Here is a 20,386-nt window from a genome sequence, read left to right as displayed (position 1 = left end):
ATATTTGGGTTTATATTTGTAGGGAGTAGCTCTCAACTGGTGACTCTTGCCATGTGTGGTGGTGAAGCAAAGGAAAAGTAGTGAGTGGAACAGAGTGGAAAATGTGGGTTTAGTACAGCAACCTTATCAGTGTGGTAGTGAAGTAGCATACACAAGAGTTTAGTATGTCATCCTGAACTTTAGTCTGAATTTGACAATAACTTGTACTGTGATATGAGTTGGAAGTCCTCAGTCATGAGCTAGCCATAGTTTTCTTGTGTGTCATCTCCCTCCTCTATCAATTTTCACCACATTAATCTCACTCCCCAATTTCCCCTTCTCCGGAAGGGTCAGGGGGACTCTCTGTGTAGCTCAGGGGGGGAGTACGCAGCTCCACCCAGGCCGTATTTCCCTCTCTGTCTCATACACACAGACACACAGACACACACACACACACACACACACATGCACACACACGCACACGCACACACATGCACACGCACACACACATGCACACACACACACAACCAAGGGAGCTGAGCTCAGCTCACGTCATGCCTGCACAGGAAACACCAGGGAGGGGTGGTGCGATCCTAGACTCCGTATGGGACCCCCGTATGGGGTCAGATGTTCAGAGGGGTGGTTTTCGGAGTGGGGGAGTCGTGGGGAAGGGGGTTGGTATTTAATGGGAGGTCCACATGTCTAGGTATTATGGTTGTGAGATGTGAGTCAGGACCTCAGGGCAGCCCAAACAGGAAGAGTATACCTTTGTGTGTGACTGGTACCCCAGTTTAAAGCAGTAAATTAAGTGATTAAGCCAGTGTTGTTGTCCCACTGAAAACTATTGAGTCACGTTAGACTTCCTGAGTACACATCAGGGTGAGTCATATAACACCCCTCCCTCCCACCCAAGGTCAGAATTCAATAACATTTGTGAGTCACATGACACTACATATATGCTCACCGACTTGATTGACAACACAGACACACACACACACACACAGAAACCGTTAACACAGACACACACACACGGAAACGTTAACACAGACACGCATACACAGAAACTGTTCTGAGCCCTATTGCCATGTCCCTTGCCTTATTGTGCCCTGCTGTTTTGTATGGGCACACACACACACACACACACACACACACACACACACATACCCTGCTGCAGTTCTTTGCCAGCTCTTAAGCAAAGTGTTTTCCCAAGCGCTGAGGCAGGATCATGAGTTAGACTCTGCAATGAATCATCCACGTCTCACGTCTCTCAGGACGTCCAATCCATCACACACACCAGGCTGGACGGTGGAAACAGAGTGGCTTGCAGTATACACACACTATAGGCTAGATTATATTGTGTGTGTGTGTGTGTGTATGTATTTATCAGTTTAGCAAAATGTTATTGACCAGCGAAAAAGCTATAGAGTTCGTGCTTGTGTTTGCAAATGGAGTGCATTTCCCAGTCCTCCTGCAGTGCTTGTGGTGGTATTACATTATGTGGGCTTGCACGGCGAGATGTAATTGTCAAACAATAGGGATCAGCGTCCATGTGCTCACTGTGCTGCTCTTGCTGCGCCCGCATGATGGGCGCCCCTGCCCTCTGAATGGGGTCGCAGTTCCGTGTTTGTTGTGGCAGGCTTTTCCTGGGCTCCCGATTGGTCGCTCACACTGCTCATTTTACGCCCTGGTGCTCGCAGACACTCCATTTACGGTAATGGGCGGGGGGGGGGGGGGGGTTTGCCTGTGGTGCAGCGGAGAGCCACGCCGTTGCCATGGAGACGCAGCAGCCGAGCTCCAGAGGCTCTCTGTGTGTTAGTTTGCATGAGTAGCGTAAACAGTGTTGTGTCTCGTAGTCTGTTGCCAGTGAAGTGCATACACACACAGACACACTCAGGGGGGGGAAAAAAACACTGAGTGTTTTCTAGGATTAGTGGGTTAGATGAATGCAGATGAGCTTGCTTTTATTCACCACAGAAGTAGAGTCTGTTTGCACAGTCACTCATTCATGATTAGCTCTAAATAGATTGGACCCTCGCTCGATGTTGATATGCCATTATAATCAGTGTGACTCTGAATACACAACAGGCCCAAACGAGGGGTCTTTCACAACATGTGAGTTTTCTCTAACACCCATGTGTCCCCTGTTGCTTATTTACTTGCTTACTCAGTTTATGACCTGACGTTTTCCTGTCACATCTGTGCCAGAACCTCCCTGTTGACACTGACTGAACCCATGATGTCCACGTGCTGACCATATGTTTTTTTTTAAGCATACAGCGCTACGCCCCCAGCCCCTTGCATTACCTCAGTGCAGTTTTGCAAACACAACCAGATGACACAGCATCGCTTCCAATAATTCAGTCCAGTGTGTCTAATGTTTTTAATTTCACCTCCAAAACGCAGCCCACCCCCTTCTCCTGCAACCCCCGTCTGGACTTCTCAGTGTCCCGCTGTGCTTGGTGTCACACTAAGTGAGACCAACACACATCCATTATTATTTTATAGGCCTCACAAAAGAGCAGGGAGGTAGGCTCGTGCCCAGCACACAGATCCACTCATCCTCTTCCTCTGGGGGAAATTGGACTAGAGTGGACTAGGAAATTGGAACTGGACTAGTGTCCAGAGATGGATGGTCTTTGCTGGCTCTTGACACCCCCTGCTGGGAAATAAGTGTAATTGCCAAATTGCCTGGAAATGTTTTTTTTCTTTGTTGTAAAAAGGTTTTTTCATTTTTCATGTCATATTTTAGTTTGGAATGTTTGTTATTTCCTTTTTTGCATGTTTATAATATGAGTTTGTCATATTTCGTTTCAGGAATATGAAACGTGTCTACGTCAACTTTATGCTGTTATTATATCTTCATCATAGTTCACAGTCTCATTTGATTGCAGTCAAATTAGGTGAGCAGGCAGTGCGCGCAGGACTGGGAGGAGGGGTGGGGATCGCCTGAGAGGAATAACCCAGCGGTGTGACGTGATATTTGGAGAATTATATCAGAGGAGAGCCCCGGTGTGAAGTCGCCCCATCTGGATCTCATCCACACCCCCCCTGAGTCACAGGGCTGGACCCCGGCGTGTCGTTAATATAAAACATTCGGCCCCCGAACCTGATATCCCTCAGTGACTACACCCAGCAGCCTGTGCCGATAGCCATGCTGACGTGAACCTGACTCATACCTCATGGTGGGGGAGTCTGTCAAATCAGTGGGACCTGTGGGACCTGAGTACAGTTCAAATTCATATGAACAGGTGTGTGTGTGTGTGTGTGTGTGTGTGTGTGTGTGTGTGTATGTGTGTGTGTGTGTGTGTTTGTGTGTGTGTGTGTGTGTTTGTGTGTGTGTACTTAAATGAGTGACAGAGGAGCTAATCATTTGTGGGGGTGTATGTATGTGTGTCTGAGAGACAAATGAGAATGAGAAAGTGAATGGAAATGTGTGTGTGTGTGTGTGTGTGTGTGTGTGTGTGTGTGTGTGATCTTTTTTTACTCCAGTGAAATACAGAGTATCCAATCACCCCCAAAGCCATAATCATTGTAAGTGTTACTAGGAGATTAAGCTCAAAACAACCGAAAACTCCATTGGATTAAACCCCACTGGGCCCCTGAGGTCACAGCCCCTCAGGTATTGTCCACTGCCCACTCAACAGCCAGCAGGGAACCTCCTCCAGCACTGTGTGAACCTGCAACTGAGTTTGCATCTCCATTGAGCCGCAGGGGCCACATCCCCCAGGAGCCCCCGAGCACCTCCCTCGCCGCCCACTCCCGCTCATTATCTTCTTTTTTCCCATAGCATAGGAATGACCATAGTCTGGCCATAGTCTGGACGTGGCTTGTTCCCGTGGCACAAGAGAGCGAGAGCCAGCATGTCTGCCCACTGATGCTATGCAGAGCTGTGACTCAAAGTTCCATGACCAAACAGGCCTGGTGGTGCCAGAGCCACAACCGTGCCTGCCCCCACCATGTTACCTCTCGATGTGCTGCCTGCGACGGTAGATTGGTGGATGCCACGTGATGTTGGCACTCCTGGGTCGGGTGCTGTCTGGGAGAATGGTGCTCTTTGTTAAATGAAGAGTGATTTGATCTGTAATGGCATGGGCCAAGAGAGTCGTGCCTGGAGTGGACCCAGCTGGCACCTCCATCTCTCACCCCTGCACTACCCTCACCCCCGCAGAGATGCTCAGAGACGCAAGCAGTGGAAAGAGAGGTGGGGGAGCCCTCAGCTCAGGTTAGGGGTCCCCGAGGAGTTACTCAGCGATGAGTAGGCTATATCCCTGAAAGCTATCAGCACCAGAATCACAACAGCGTTCTCCCCTGGTTTATTAAGAAGATTAAGAACACACTGATGTTTCCATTGTATCATTGTAATAAGGACAATTTATTTCAGGTCTACTCGCTTTTTAAATGATCTCCTTTTTATTTATCATAACATATTTGTATTCAAGGCTAACAGTTCTGAATTTCCCCTTGGGGATCAATAAAGTATCTATCTATCTATCTATGTTCTGGTATGTTGCCTGCTCGATTCCATTATTTAGATATCGATCCGTTTCATTGGTTTGCGGAGCCGGTGACCCACAGCACACAAATGTACAAAATGTTCTTTGGCTGGGACGCTGCAGCGTGCCGTGATGGCGCTGTTCTTTACCTGCTCCTTTTGTTGAGTCTTTGTTTCCCCCTGTCGCGTGTCCTCTCTGCTCGCCCATCACACCGTGAAATCGATTGCTTCTCCTGTCATTTCCACGACATTCTCAAGCGGAAGAAGAGGCATCACTCCTTTGTTTGCCTAAATCATGCCGAGTGTCGCTTCCAACAGGCGTTCAAGTCATGCTACTGATAATTTATTTATGACATAATGGACCATCGCTCATTGTCCCATAGGCTGTAATATGCTTTTAGAACTTTGTGTGTTATTTGTTATTTAAATATTTGCCTAGATATATGTAATATTCTGGCATTGTGATTATGACCTGATGATTCAGGAGGTCACTGCAATTTTGTTGCGGTGTCTCAATCCCCTGAGAAGCGTGCGTCCCTAATCAAATCCTTTAGTCTGTTTAATGTCTTAGGTTATCATAGGAAGATATTACAGTAATATGAAAATAGTGCTCTCACAATTCAATACTCCCTCTGCCTGTTCATAATCTAAGGGCCCTATCCTTTAAAAAGGCTGGCTGCTTCTCTTGGACAGTTTTGCGTTTTGGATTTGAGTGCTTTATCCCCATTCAAAATAATAATTAGGACTGGATCAAGTGTCTTATTGAATTGAGTCCCTGGCAAACAGTTCTACTATAAATGACATGCTCTTTGATTTTGCTCTGTGTGATATGTAGCCTAAGGTCAGATATGAAGAATCCAGAGCAGCATATTTGCTGTGACTTTATAGACATCTATTCTTCATAGTATAATTTATTGCAGCTTTACAGATGGGCTTTTATGGTCGCTTTGTCATAGAGCTCAGTTGGACCTCGGTTTTAACACACACATTTTCCTTATGCTTTTTTCCCCCGTCGCACTTTCACCAGACTGCACCACCACAGACTGAGCTGCCAGCTTCGAGGCTTAGTTATTTTCTCTGAAATTTGCTATGCAGAATATGTTTTCGCCATCAATTGCTCCTAAACGCAGCCACGGCGAGCCAACTCAATGGTGCATCCCCCCATTCAAACAAACTAGCTCATAATGCAGCCTCTTTCTACCCACTGCGAAATACTTTCATGGAGGGACACAGCTGGCAGACTGTGGATCATTCAGCAATGTACACAAAAAGGGCAAAAATCCACTTATTCTCCACTGGCGAAGAATACGCTACAGTTATATTGGCCTGCTTCAGGGAGCCAATGAACACATTCCGTACGCAGACTTGGAAAATATACAGAGGACCCCAAAGGTGGTCAGTGGAATGTGCAGAGGTTGGGTTTTCAAATGGCCACTTCAGGTTAAGGTCAAGCCCACTGTCTGACACAGGCCTTATGTGGTACAGTCATTTGTCAGTGTGTGCAAGTATCAGATTTGTTACTGTAAAGCCAGGAATTTTCCTTTGAATGCGCTTGTAAAATTCCTACGACGCAGACAAAAGAAGACTTTTGAATTTGAAATGGCTTTTTTTTTTTTTTCGTTTTATTGTGTTCCATCATTCTCTGCCACTGGCAAGAGAGCAAGCAAGCGGTGACAAAGAATGCCCCAGAGGAGTCGACGTCCTGGTAAAGTAACGTTTCTGAGAGGTGGGATACATGACAATGAGACAGGAGCCTCATCTGTGCCGGGGCGCTGCAGTATCAGACGTGTCAAAATACAAGCCCCCGGGCAGAGTCACAGCCCTGACAGCAGACTCAGATAGTAATATCACTCAGCTATGGCTGCATCTTGATGTGGAATGCTCTTAAATAGTCCAACACACAGTGCGGGGTATACATGTTTGTGCACTGACAACCTGCCTGGCAAGGCTTGTCTGTGTTTTCATTCATAGCTTTCGGATTAGATTTGTGTGAGTACCTTTGATGCAGGGGAGGTGAGCTTGTCAGGGGGGGAACCAGGGAGGCGCTGAAATTTACAGCCTTTCCCACGGGCCTGTGTGTGGGTGGGTGAGTGTGTATTAGAAGCTACAGGAGTCCTGGGTGGAAATAAGAACCAAGCCTGAAAAACAGCTGAGGGTCAACGTCATTTACTTCTTTTGAGGTCAGGTTGAAGATGACAACCCTCTATTGTTCGGTCATGCACCGACCTGCAGAGGGGCGTCCAGTGACTCAGACGGTGTCATTAGGGAGGAATGCCGTTCAACGGGAGGCCCTCAAACACACTGACGTATACACACTGTGTGGAGTGTTGTTTCAAATAGATTGCAGAGAGAGAGAGAGAGAGAGCGAGAGAGGGTGTGAGAGTGAGAGAGAGTGTCCACTATCTGACTTTAGGTGCTCTCTTACAGGTTGAGCACTTGCAAACACTTGCAAATGCCTGTTTGCCTTTGCCGCAGGGTATGGGCTCATCTTGTTCTGTGCAAAGGACGATGCGAAGTCCCGCTGGAAAATAACATCCCTTGTGGAAAAAGCCACTGTCTGAAACTCGAACGTGTTATTATGCAGTCTAGTGCTGAAATCCCCATCTTCCCCACAGATTGCACTTAAAAGTCATTTCTCGCTCCCCACGGGCGACGGTGATGACATTTTGTGGCTATTTCATCACTCTGCTGCTTTAGTCATTAGCCTACGAGCAGGAGTATGACTTCTCTCTGGTCATTCCTAAAATGGACCAACCCTCAAGATGCTATAGCAGGTAGTTCATGAGGGAACCCTTGACCTTCCTTTCGAGACAATGTAGACAAGTCAAAGGCACGTCTCGGACAAAAGCGGCCTCTTTTTTTCTCTCGTTTTGCAATCTGGAAAAAAAATCTCAGTCTTTGTTCTGAGATAAAAAGGCAGCCAATTCAGAAATTCAGGACCCAGGCCCCTTCACCTCTTCATGAAGTGTATTCGCTTACGGGCAGCAAGCAGGGGTGGGCTTGTTTTGCGTCACAAGCTTTTATTACCTTGACCCACACATAGTGGGAATGCATCTCTTTTTCTGCTTGACTAGGCTTTATCTTGCCTTAATCCCTGCCAAAAATGGCCCACCGGGAAAAGAAAAAAAATATATAGAAAAAATGCTTATGTTTTTCGGAACTGTCCGGAGGTGGTTAATCCTTTCTCGGCTTACCAGAAGCGCCTGGAGAGGGAGAGGGAGGGAAAGTGCACGAGTTCACTAAACAGCGATTCTGCTAATCTCCAGGCTATGTGTGTCTGTTGTCAAGCTAGGCAAACCTTCAAGAAACCTTTTATTGATGACGATGACAAAGTGGGGATCAATATGAGACAGAATCCCCTTACTGCCAGACACCAGGTGGGCTCTGGACTAACAAGGTTAACTCATTTAAGTTTTGACCTCTGCAATCATAACAAACCCTTCTAGACAAAGACCCTCTTGCCTCTCGAGGAAGCGGGTCAAGTCTTTCAGGCTACCATCCATTTTCCTTTCACTTAAAAATGACCCATACCTTTATCTTACATAATGTAAACTAAGGTCTCCATTTCAGCATATCTAAGATTATTCTCTTTACCTCTTATCTCAACTCCTTATCAGATAAAATGAATAGGATCCTCCCATATGTAATGCAAGTATTATGAAATCAAGCTGCTTTAGTTGCCCTAGTTGGCTGCCGAGTCTATGAAATAAACAAATGAACTCCATATACCTAGTTATCAGTACATTCCAGATTCCCAAGAGCTCCTTTGCTTTCTCTCTATAGTTCACACTGAGTACCCTTGAGTGGAGTCGTTGGAGGACCCCCTTGATTTATTTTTTCAATCTATTAGGCCAACCTCTCGTCTTAGTTCACCAGTAAGCTCGGGGGAATTTTCTTGACTCCATCAAATATGAAGAGGTCAGAGACAGGGTAACTGGCTACAGCTTGAGTTCGGGCCTTTCAATGCAATAATGGCTTCAAAGGATTAGCCAGGCCCATTCAAATATTTCCCCCTAAATCCAGTTGTCAGCCCGCAGTGTTTGGGTGGCCGCATGTGATCTCGTACACACGAGTAGGGAGTAGGTTGTTTTAAGGCTGTGGACTCTCTGTGGTCATATGTCCAGATGTTTATGGAGGAAATGTCCAGAAATTCTTAAATATTTCATAAGCTCCTTATCATTTTCTTTTGTCTTCAAAGAAGTCATAGAGGTGAATGTAAATATGGGAAGAGAGAGCGAAAGAGAGAGAGAAGGGTAAGAGAGAAAGAGAGAGGGAGATGGAGGGAATAAGGAGAAGAAAGAGAAAGAGTATAGTGTAAGTGTGTGTTTGTGTGTGTGTGTGTGTGTGTGTGTGTGTGTTTGTGTGTGTGTGTGTGTGTGAGGAAGGGAGATAAAAAAACCCAGAAGAGATAGCCACAGTTACTGAGGTAAAGTTAGAACGCTGGGAAGGAAGGCATATAGACGGACGGAGAGAGAATGGAAAAGCGAGGGACGGAGGGAGAGCGAAACCGAGTAGCAGAAATGGAAATGGACAGACAGCTGGCTGCGCTGGCAATCAGACAGACTGAGAAAGAGAGTGGAATAGAGGGTGAAAGAGACGGGGTTGGGGGGGGGGGGAAGCAAACACAGCTCTGGAGGTAGAGATGGAGAGAGACAGCTGAATAGAAAAGCAAACAAACAGCCCAAGAGTGAGATAGTGGAGCGGAGACGGAGTGGGAGAGTCAGGTTGAGGCTTGGCTTCCCCAAACAATAAGGTGTACTTAGTGATGAAATGTGTCTGAAGATGAGGAAAGCGGCAGCCGTGCCCCGATGGGCTTTTTTTTTTTTGTTGACCGCTGCGTGTCAGTCACGCAGCTTGTCCAGCCACCTGTTTGTGTTGGCCAGTGACATGCCAACCCTCGCTCGCTCCCTGATTTCCAACAACTCTCAGCGAACACATCAAAAAATAGGAGGTCAGGTCTATCTCCTCAAGCACTTACCCAAACCCCAGCTCGTTCAGAGTTGGTTTTAGGGAATATGGATTTGTATGGGACCATGTCTAGTTCCGGGGAAAATTGTACTAGTGTGGCTGATTTTTTTTCCTTTTGCTTGTGGGTTATTTTCTGTCATTTTCCTGTGGAAAGATTGTGTGTTTCAGGAAAAAAATAGAACGGCTGACATACTTGTTAAATGTGTGCTGAGTACGTTTACAGTCCGGTGGTGGAACATTTTCAGCTGTCTTGCTTCTGAATGTCTGTGCCTCTTTTGAAGTTGTATTGTTTCCCTCTCTTTGGAAAATGGCTTGAGAGAGTTTCATTTCAGTGGATCAAGTGGATCTGGCTATTTCATTGGGCCGGTTAAGTGTTTTAGCGAAGATGGCCTCATTTTTGTTTGCTTTAATGTCCTTTCATCGTACCAAAAGTGAACAATTTACATAATGGAGTTTTATTTTTTAATGATGCCTGCTAATATTTCAGTTTTCAGAAAGTCCCTGGATCTAACAACAACATTGTTTATCCCATTATAGGCCTCAGCATTGCTTGAATTTCTTCAGCTCCTCCCTTGCCTTGTCTTGTCTTGTCCTGAGGGATGTCACAGTTGTACAGAACAATGCCTGCACTCACCTCCAAGTGTAAAGAAATAAGCCTTGACTGAATGCATTCCACACAATATCAGATATATGCAGTTTTGAAGGAAATTGTGGTCTAGCCACTATTATGCTGCCAAAAATATCCTGAAAAGACCCAATGTCCGTAGAGGAAATCTAACAAACCCGGGGACAGATATACCTTTTACCAAAAATAGTTTTGTGACATTCCGTACATCCTTTGCTCTACATTAAACTTTTTGCCAAAGTAAACAAATATAATCTAACACTAAATTTCTTTGAAGCTTACTAAAGTTCAGTTTTTGGTAAAACGAAAATAACTTTAACGTGGTCAGTAAATGTCTTTGTGCCACTTGTCTTATCTCTTTGTTTGTTGTGCTAATCAGTCATGATAGGAAACTGATGATACAGAGACCCATATGTGCACAACCCACTTGCTATATAAGTCAGTGACCAGCTTTAAAATAAAAAAAAGACCACAGTATAAAACGCTACAGTTCAGGCTATGTAAACTTATTTGATATGAACGCAACAGATAGGAAAACATAAAGCTGTACAAACCCTCAAAAACTAAAGTGGCCTAAACGTGTGATGGATTTGCTTGCTTGTTAGGCTAAACGTAAGATCACTGGCATATGATTGAGAGAAACTATCTACTCAGGCAGAGCTGGCTGCCCCGTCTGTCTGAACTCAACCTTGGCTGCATCTTAGCTGTTATGGTTCAAAATGAAATTGTCCAAGGAAAGCATTCTGAAACCAAATAGATGGTGGCCGTGATAACATTCTCAAAAGCAAGTCTATTTGACTAAAGAGGCAGGTTCTGGTAAAAGTTCACTTTGAAGGATTGAGGGACCATCTCAAGTGATGAAAGCCTTTTCATATGAAGATAACAACATTTCCTCGCATGTGGATAAAAAGAGGGAGATGTCCACAGGGGACGTGTGGACTAAGCAAAGCGCCCCAGGTTTAAGTCAACAACAGAAAAGACTTGTCTGAGGTATGTCTCGGACTGACATGTTTTTACAGTAGTCAAAGTGTGGAAAATACTGGAAAGGCCTCCAGTGTATATTTCTGGTCTACGTGGTTTTACAATGGGATACATTGTGTGCCGCACAGGGTAGTATGGCAGAGGGAAAGGCTTAGTTTGTTCCTTGAAATGATATGTGAGGAAAGGTGTGTGTGTGTGTGTGTGTGTGTGTGTATGTGTGTGTGGTGTGTCTTGGTTTTTGCATGTGTGTGTGTGTGTGTGTGTGTGTGTATGTGTGTGTTTGTGTGTGTGTCTTGGTTTGTGTGTCTTGGTGTGTGTCAGTATGTCTGTGTGTCTTGGAGTGCGTCTGTGTCTGTGCGTGTGAAGGTATCTAAACTCACACTGAGTCACACATGGGATCAATCAGTACCACACCAGAGCGGAGGACTGTTGAAGGGAGTCCCCCTCAGCTAGCCTAGCCTGCATCACGGCTGGTTGAGCAGGGAACGGATGGGACAGAGCCTGTGGAGCAGGCCGGTGTTTGGGGTGTGTCTAGGCTGGGGCTTCTAAGCCTGTGTTGCCAGGGGGGATAGATCCCTGAAAGGTTGAGAGAGAGCGAGAAAGAGAAAGAGAGGAGTATCCATGGCCTGCACACTAGATAACATGGATGAGAGTTCCCAGATCTCTTCCTGGCCTCCCCGTCCCTGCTTTCATCTTCACCGTGGTGACAGGTTCCCAGGGTAATCAAAGGCTCCTGGCTGGACTAAGCCATTATGCCGAGCAAGGGGCCGTGACAATCGCTACAGTTGCTAATTACGTTAAATGCGGCAGCGGTTTGTTACTCCCTCTGGTTAAAACTAAATCCAGGGGAGGACAGGGGGATTGTTCTGCTCTCATGGTCATCAATGTCAGAGGTCAATCTTGAGTGACATCCAACTATTGTCTAGCACAAGAACAGGACCACTTAGTTAAAGTACATTTGGCAAAGAGAGAAATTCAGTGTTTCTATGAAGATTCAGGTGAAGTTGCTACAACATAGCTTACACCACCCTTTCCTCGTGCAGACTGCCTGTCCTGTTGATTGAGGTTTGTGAGTGGAAATGTTTTGACAGTAACGCCTTGCTAACCCACAGGGGTGCATGGCACTTAACACACAGAGACAAGCAAAGTCACTTGGGAAAGCAAGTGAAGTCATTGATTATGCGCAGTCACTTTTTCCCAGCCTTCCCTTTGTTCTGGAGTTTCTCTCTCCCTTTCTTCAATAGTACCAGGCAACCAGGGTGGCACGGGCATGGGCAATGCACACCTGCAGCCCTTGTGCTCAGCGCACCAATCAGTCATGCTGCTCACACACCACACACCTGGCCGGGGACAGCATGGCACCACCGCCTCCCAGAGCTGGGTGGTGCAAGGGAGGGTTTCTGAGGGATGAAGTCCTTCTTTGTTGCCATTTCCACAGTCTTCTGTTTGTGGGGAGGGATATTCATGATCTCTTCTCACCCGTTCCAATAGCCTTAACTTTCTGAAGCTGCGTGGTCAATAGCACGCTATTGATTTGTCAGATAAAGGCTAGTATTCAGTCGGTGTTGGCGAGCCCCATAAGAGAGAATGCGCTCCATTTAGGCTCCCTGTTCTTAATGATATTTGACCCATACCACGCTAGTGTTACAGTATTCTAACCGCGTCTTGATGAAATTTCTTTGGCAAATCACACAGCAGATGCTCGCTTGTGGGCTTGGCACAATAGTAGCACGTGTTGAAACAAAAAAGGAGGGACAGTATTTGTCTTATTTATTCATGAGGTGACTTGAAGTGAAACTAAAGTGATATTTTGTTATTAGAAAGCTGATGTCTGAATCCGTATGGTTGCGTGAATGGCATCGGTGTACATTTTTAGCGTTACAGCTGGTTGCGATCAGGCTGGAGGAAAAGAGGGTGGGTGGAATAAGGGGGTGTTGGCTTACCGTCCCTCCTCTCTCTCTCTCCCCGCTCTCTCTCTCTCTCTGTCCCTCACACACGCGCTCCCCAAATGTGGGTCGGAAGATTTGCGCTGCGGATTCTCACTGAATCCTAACAAGCAGAATCTAAAAATCAAGCAGCGCGCTTTTCGGCTATAGGAAACGGGGGATTTTAAGGACTGTAGCAGGCTATGTCCAACGCGAACAAAGCAGAGGGATAACGATGAGTGGGCGAGTTCTCAATGGAAAAGTGCTGCAGTTCCCGTCTCAGAGAGGAAGGACAATGCATTATCTTTCAAGGTAAGGGAGGCATTAAAGGTTATTTATTTATCCCCATCATGTGGGTACATGAATGGAGCTTGCACTCCACGTGTGAACAAAGCAAAGCAAATTGTCAGTCAGGGAAAAGAAAGCCGGTAGCCTTTAATAAAGCAGTCTGTGACTGTGTCTGCAGCATTGGACCAGTGGTTAGTAGCCAGTATTAAACCGCAAGGTGTGCGAGGGGGGAATTTCATTGATAAGCATTTTACTAGAAATGCTTAGTAGGGTATGGTGCAAATAAACTCTGCTGAATCTTTATCTCAACTAGGAGCATTGGGCAGTTTAATAGCGGAAAACGCATATTTAACATCTATGGACAAATGTACATGTTGATTGAGTTCTACTGTAGAATATAGGTTAATGAGTCAATGAATGTAGGAAAGCCGAATAGATAAACTATTTTTGCTTCATATGTACCACATTTCGTATTTGCCTCGCACAGCTAATTTAATAATCTGACACATTAAGAAATCATTAACTAAATGGTAGGCTATATTTTAGGACATTTACAGTACCTTTGTATCTGATAGGCTATTGGATCTAGTATTTAGAATATTCCTGCAATCGTCTCCGGAAATGGTTTACATTTTCAGAGGATGGTCAGTCACTGTCTGACAGTGCAGTCAAAGACGATGAATGTGAAAGGGGTGTGTAGTGGGGGTGCATTGCAGTAGGCTAGGGTTAGCGGATTTCTCACATTGTCGCGGAAGTATTTCTATTGTTTTGTGATGGAGATGGCTTTGACAAGTGTTTGTTGACCATTAGGCACAGGTTGTGATGCAAATGGAAGACTGATTAAGCTCGAGTGTTCTTTACAATGACCTATTTTAGCGGGCGCAATTGTGTCAATGCACCCGGTGCTCCAATTGAACGTGACTGAAGTGATCTCCGCTAAATGCTGTCTCAAGGGTGGCTCACTTAAGTCACATGAATCATAATGGACATCAGAGCGACATGTTCTTCTATCCATTCATTTTTAGAATACATACATCGATATAATAAACTAAGCGACTCAATGCAAGTGCAAATCAGATTGCATAATTTGCGCAATAGGTTATAATTATGTTATACATCAGGTAATCCTGTAATATTCGGACCTCTTCGAGACGGCAGACGGAGGGCCCCCTCCTCATCTCCATTAGACAGCATTGATTTTGACCTTGGAGCTCTATGTTGTTTTTGCTTTTTCTGGGTGGCTGACCCCACCATCGACCCTTTATGTAAACCCATTAAAACAAAGACAGCTGATCAAGCCATTAGCTTTAGTCAAGGCACAGATGCTTCCCAAGTTCTGACAGAGGGCGGCACGGCAGCCATGTGTCTGTTATCAATAATCTCAAGAGTGTTGCTCTTTTGCTAGCTGATCAACCTGTTTTGACGCATTCATGTTGAGAAGTGACATATTGCGACACACCGCTGATTATGGAATGTCTGGTACACGATGAAACATGTCTGTTCCTTAGCTATTCTCTATTATCAGGAAACACTTTTAAATTAATTCGCATTTGCTTTCGCGAGGTTAAACCAATGGCTTTGTTCGAAGGAGGAAGTTTGAGGCTAGGGATCTGGCTCGCTTGACCCTAACTTGCTTGTTTGACATGACATGAGGCTGCATACCCGGATAATGTCAGTTAGAAACCAGATCCTGTTTTGGAGTCTGTTTGGAGTCTGTTGCTGATTTGTTTATAGTCTAACCGTGTTATGGCTGAGAGGTGGTGTGCTACAGGGGAATCAAGAAGGCCAGTGCAGACAATAGAAGGTCAGTGACCTTTATTATGAGAGGAACAGGACTGGACAATGCATTTTCACTTGAAGGGGTTGTCCCCCTAATGCTTATTTTGTAGTATACACTTGCACACAAAAAAGAAAAGTTTTGATGTCAACAGGTGTGAAGTTGAGGTGAGGTGAACTGTTTATGCAGAGGGTTCTTTTGCTTTTATTATGTTCTTGATCGTTTTGTATTATTTCAACATATTTGAGAAATTTTGCTTTATAGGAGTTCAGCACACTGCTCCTCACCTGTTGTTTTGGGTCACATGAAGAAACTGACAATAGCCTATCACAAGCTGTGATCTGGTTTTAAAGATGTTAAATGTTGTGCCATTGTGTGCTTGGTGAATTAGTAAAGTTCTAACTGAAACACTAGCAGTCAGTGTCCTGATGTGCCATTCTCATTATAATTAGCTGGTATCCTGTGTTGTGTGTTGACCTCATGCACATCATTGTCCTCTCTTTTGTGAAGAAGAAAAAAAAAGTCCTCACAACACATACCAGCATGTGTTGTTGTGTTGGCTAAAACTTGTCCTGTTTTTCTTGCTAAGGAGCTCTGTTAAATTTTAGTTCCAGCAAATGAATGATGTCTCTCAATTGGGTCCTCATGTTTCGTGTTTTGGAGCCAGCACACAAAGCCAGTCATGTTTCTCCCACCTGCAGAACTTTTCATTTCCAAAAAGTGGACTTTATTCTCATTCAGTGTGCTATTCATTTCAGAGGTCATCCCAGACGACTAGATGGACAGTGAATATTCTGCTATTTTAACTATCCTTTTACATTACGTTTGCCTCATTCTGTCAGATCGCCTTAATGATATGGACCTGAGTTTAATAGTTTTGGCTTCCTTAAGGTGGTACATGATTTACTGTACATGTTTCATATCGCAGTGGGACTTTATGTACTATGTATTGCAATTACCTGTTGTGGAAATGAACGTTAAACACCATTTAATAGCTCCTTTGACATAACCTTTTCACACTGTTGTGGAATTCCACTTGAATTATAGCGCAGTCATTGTTACAGGGGGATATGGTGTGTGATCCAAACAGCTGGGACTGGAGAAGGGGGCCTTGGTGGTAGTGAGAGCCCACAGCTGCTTCAAGTTATTTTACTGAGGGGAGGAGCAGCACGCTCCATTCAAAAGTGTTCCCTGTCCTTCCCCTGTGCTGTTTGAAACAAAACATCTCTCAGCGTTGCCAATCGAAACGTGAGCATGGCTCTTACATCAACTGTCGATGCTGGAATAGAGCCATGGTAAACACAAAACCCATATAACAATGTCATAGTGTGTGGTTTAGTAGTTGGAGAGTTACCCTTCCCGTTGTTATGATTCAGTGGTGTTCATAGTTGTGTGTGTGTGTGTGTGTGTGTGTGGGGGGGGGGGTCATTGTACCAACCCAGCTATTGTTTGTATCCATTGTTTTGTCTTTGACCACACCTGAGGTTTAAATTTGGAGAGTGTCCCTCCTCCAAATGCTCCCTAATTTACAGTAGGCCACACAGGATAACAGGCATTTGACTGTCCTAATATTAACACACATTGTCAGTTGATGGGTTGGTCGCTTTCAAATTCTCCCTTTTTATGTTAATGAATCTCTAGAGATAACTAAGTCACTGTTGGGATAGCTAAGACACTATAATGTGCATACACCTTTGGGATATAGTTTTAATCATTGCTTTTCTGTGTGTCGTGACTTCTCAGTGCCGTGTGGACGGTTCCTGTGTTGTTGCTCAATATCAGCTCTAGCATCTGGCTGTATAGGTCAGCAACTTTCCACCAGTGTCCACAAATGGACCCTGTGAGAAATGAGGTCTTGTTTCTGCTTGATTGAGAGTGGCCATCAGGGACACAGGAGCAGGACGGCCAGGGTCCTCACATGAACATAAACTCACATCACCCTTGTCCACACGGACTAATATTGAGCTGCCAGTGGTTATTATTTATTACGCAAGCTTAGTTGGATATCATTAAAGAAAAACAAAACATATCCTGGCCACATCAGGATACTATTTTGCTAATTTGAATACACTATTACTGTGTCAGACTGCATAAGGGTGTATTACTCTTATGGTGAAATCAAAGACATCCAAAGGAGCTTGTTTTTTGTGATGTCAGAACATTGCCAGTGGTAGACCAGATCAATATGCTGTAGTGCTTAGCAATGAGAATCCATCCATGTCTGATTTGCAGTGGTGTGGACCTTTGTTGAAGAATAATCCTTTGGACAGTTGGAATTAACTGTAATTATGCTGCAATTACTTAAACCAAACATTTAGTCTTAATCTCTGTTAATCTACAATGGGCAAGCTGTGGTGGGACTTTGGTGTGAGGGCTTTTATCGATTCATCCACTGCCATAATGGAGGAACTGATTGTACTTGAGTGTCTAAGATGGACTTCATTTTGTACTGAAATGAAAGAATAATAGTATGTCGTATAAAATGTGTAATTGTGGTATTCGACACAATAAACATCATACTGTTAATCAGATAGTCCAGCACCTATCATATGAAGGTACATATGAATTCCATGGTTTCACACATTAAATTGTCATTGAAATGACAGTGCCAATGCTGGCTGCATAGTCCAAGGTCCCCCATATTCTATGTTCTGTCAGGGCAATCTGTTCTCTAAGGCTTAACTGGTTAGGTGGTCTTACAACACATATTGGGGACCATCTGTGCTAGTACCTCAGACACCATACAGTATTACATTCAACACTGACCATAAATCCTTGTGATGGAAAACAAATGATAAATACAACACCATGACTGATAAGACAAACGCATAGCACAAGGACACACGCTGGGTCACTCTGGTCTGACAGATACAGTGAACTTGCCTCTCTATGACAGAAGGTAGGGAAGGGATCAGAAAATAGAGAATGCCAAAGGCTATGACTGGTCCTTACTTGCATTTGACAGCTATTATTTCCATTGTGTGAATTTTTGCTGTGGTTCTTATGCCATTGTATTTTATTAGTGTTTGAGTATGTTTTGACCTGAGACAGAGATAATTTGGCAAAGAAAATATCAAACCTGGAAAATATCAAACTCAAGCACATTAAAAAGATAGCTATTTATCATGTATAGTATTTCACTATATTCTAAAGGAACGATAACGGGGCGTGGGCTTGTTTGAACATAGTGCTTTAGCTGTTTGAGCTGAGAAGTATCCTCACTTCCTCTGGCGTGCGATCTAACAGACGTTCAGTTGGACTCGTACCGAGTTGGCCTTGCCAGGCTTAGAGGTATGTCTCCAAGGTTTGAGAGCCAAGAATTGAGGGGGAAATATATTTTGGCTTGTCCTCCATACAAAGTGGAGGTCATAAAACATATTAAAACATTATTTACCCTAACAGAAAAAAAAAACATTGCCTCAACAAGAAAGTGGTCTAGCTGAATTGAAATGATGGTTCTTAGACATGCTTGACAGGTCTTTTTTGTCATTATTCTACTGTGTCCAATATTTATTTGTCCTCTATTATGAGTTAGACACTGTTATCATCCTCAATGTAGTTTTTTTTTCTGTTTTTCTTTTATTTCTCCCTTTGTAGTCTGAGCTCCCTTCTCAAATGTTAAATTTGTTGTCAGATGGAAACAGTAGTCAGTTAATCAGTATACCAATTACCCTTACAAAAGCGACATATGGCTTTAATTCACTCTCACTTCATAAAGTAGGCATCTGATAGTTTACTAAGGCACATTGAGTTCTCTTGAAGTGGCTTCGACTTCCAAGCTACATACCTTACGCCTGCATCCTCTGACTCAGATTGGTTCAAAAGGGAAAAGCGTTTGTGGGTTTTGTTCCCTGCTGATAGGCGTTAAGCCTACTGTAATTGCTGCTGCTTCTGAAATGATTTGTTGCACTCGGGAGCCACCCTCCGTAATGGGCGGACAGAACCGAGGCTATTTCAGAAAGAGGCTTTAAACTTTATACATTGAGCACTGCCTTATAGTAATAGGAAGACGGGGAAAATGGAGGCTGAGTACGAGCAATTAGATCAGTGTATGCATTATCCTCCAGCTGCTAAAGCAAATGAAAAGCTATCTAGTGTCTACTTATTTTTTACTAGCTTACTTACTTACTATTGCAAGGTCTTCTCTGCAAAGGTTTTATGCAGTGCTGAAATGAAATGGTCAGATGTGAATGCATCTAATATAGTGCAGTGTTAGGTGTAGTCAATCCAAATATGGTGAACTGCCAACTCTAATCTGATTTGAATACTCGCTCAACTCTTTAAAGCCTTTTCAGATTTTCAGACATCTGTCTGTTGGAGAAATACATGAGGAGAACCATTAGGCATATGGCAGTGATAGCGGATTAAGTTTAGCTTGTTATGAGTGTGGCTCATTAAAGGCTTTAACATTGACAATAGTTTCAGCATAACACAGGCCTAGTAAGTAGTATTGTTTATTATTTATTGATATTGCTCCCATCTGAAAGTCATTGTAATACAGTCGATCACATGAAACCAATCTGTGTTGGTCATTTCAACTTCAGTATGAGTGGTTGGAGGATAATTAGTCTAATCGGCCTCCTCATTGGTTTCGTCTGTGTGAAATAAATATTAGCTGTGCCCCACATAGCAGATGGATGCCCCTGGACTTCTGTGCAGCCGTGCACAGAGTCAATCTGGCTTAAATCCTGCTGCCATTTACGTAAAAGCTATCAATGGGTTTCTTTTGAAAGTACTGCATCACCAATAGGTCAGTTTCCATTTCTAACATTCTGGCGTGGGATCAAAGACATATCTTCCTCCCTGTCTCTGTCTCTCTGCATGTCTGTCTGTCTCTGTGTGTGTGTGTGTGTGTGTGTGTGTGTCTGAGGGAGCATTAATGTGAATTACTGTGCGGGTTTTGTTTAAGATTCATACTGTGGGAAGGGTGGAGGAGATCAGGAATATTTTATTTCCAGAGATGAGGTAATGGTCCCAGTTCTGCTGAGGTAGCTCAGGTAGCTCCTCGTTTTCCAAAGTCGGAAGTGCGACCTTTGTATTTTCTCATGACCCTAAGTGAGCTTCTTAGTCAGAGTGTAATAAACTACCCTGCAATTAGCCAAGAGGCAGGCAGTCTTGGCTGAGACACTCAGATTACTGGTAACCTAAAATAGCGTAGCGTAACTAGACAGTTATTACGATGGTGCTGCAGTGGTGTGTTTTTTTAATGATCTCTTCTGTAGCAGCATTTAATTCAAGTGGTATTAATATTCCCCAGCAATGCTAACTGTGCAGGGATCATTAAAGAGGAAGGGTGGAGGTGGACCAAGCAGCATGTAACTCAAACCCTAATAATTATCCCCCCACCCCCA

General features: G+C 44.2%; 1 protein-coding gene across 4 annotated transcripts in view; it reads left to right on the top strand.

Moving 5' to 3' along the window:
- The window catches only part of nav1a (neuron navigator 1a), a 95,896-nt gene that overhangs the window by 48,627 nt on the left and 26,883 nt on the right, over positions 1–20,386 (top strand). Inside the window, exon 1 of one of the 4 annotated variants that reach the window (XM_076276957.1) lies at positions 12,965–13,282. The exons of 2 other annotated variants lie outside the window; for them this stretch is intronic. In XM_076276957.1, coding sequence (XP_076133072.1) covers positions 13,206–13,282 — 77 coding nt within the window. In that variant the 5' untranslated portion in view covers positions 12,965–13,205. Of the gene's footprint in view, positions 1–12,964; positions 13,283–15,821; positions 16,331–20,386 lie in introns of those variants that run through there. One more of the 4 variants, XM_076276958.1, reaches the window with a different exon arrangement.

Source organism: Alosa pseudoharengus, unplaced genomic scaffold, assembly GCF_046254945.1.
Source record: "Alosa pseudoharengus isolate Yale_2024_CS ecotype anadromous, Long Island Sound unplaced genomic scaffold, YU_APseudo_1.1 YU_APseudo_1.1_scf_9, whole genome shotgun sequence".
NCBI lineage: Eukaryota > Metazoa > Chordata > Actinopteri > Clupeiformes > Clupeidae > Alosa > Alosa pseudoharengus.
Note: the sequence above shows the minus strand (reverse complement) of the source record. Positions and strands in the feature narration are given on the sequence as shown.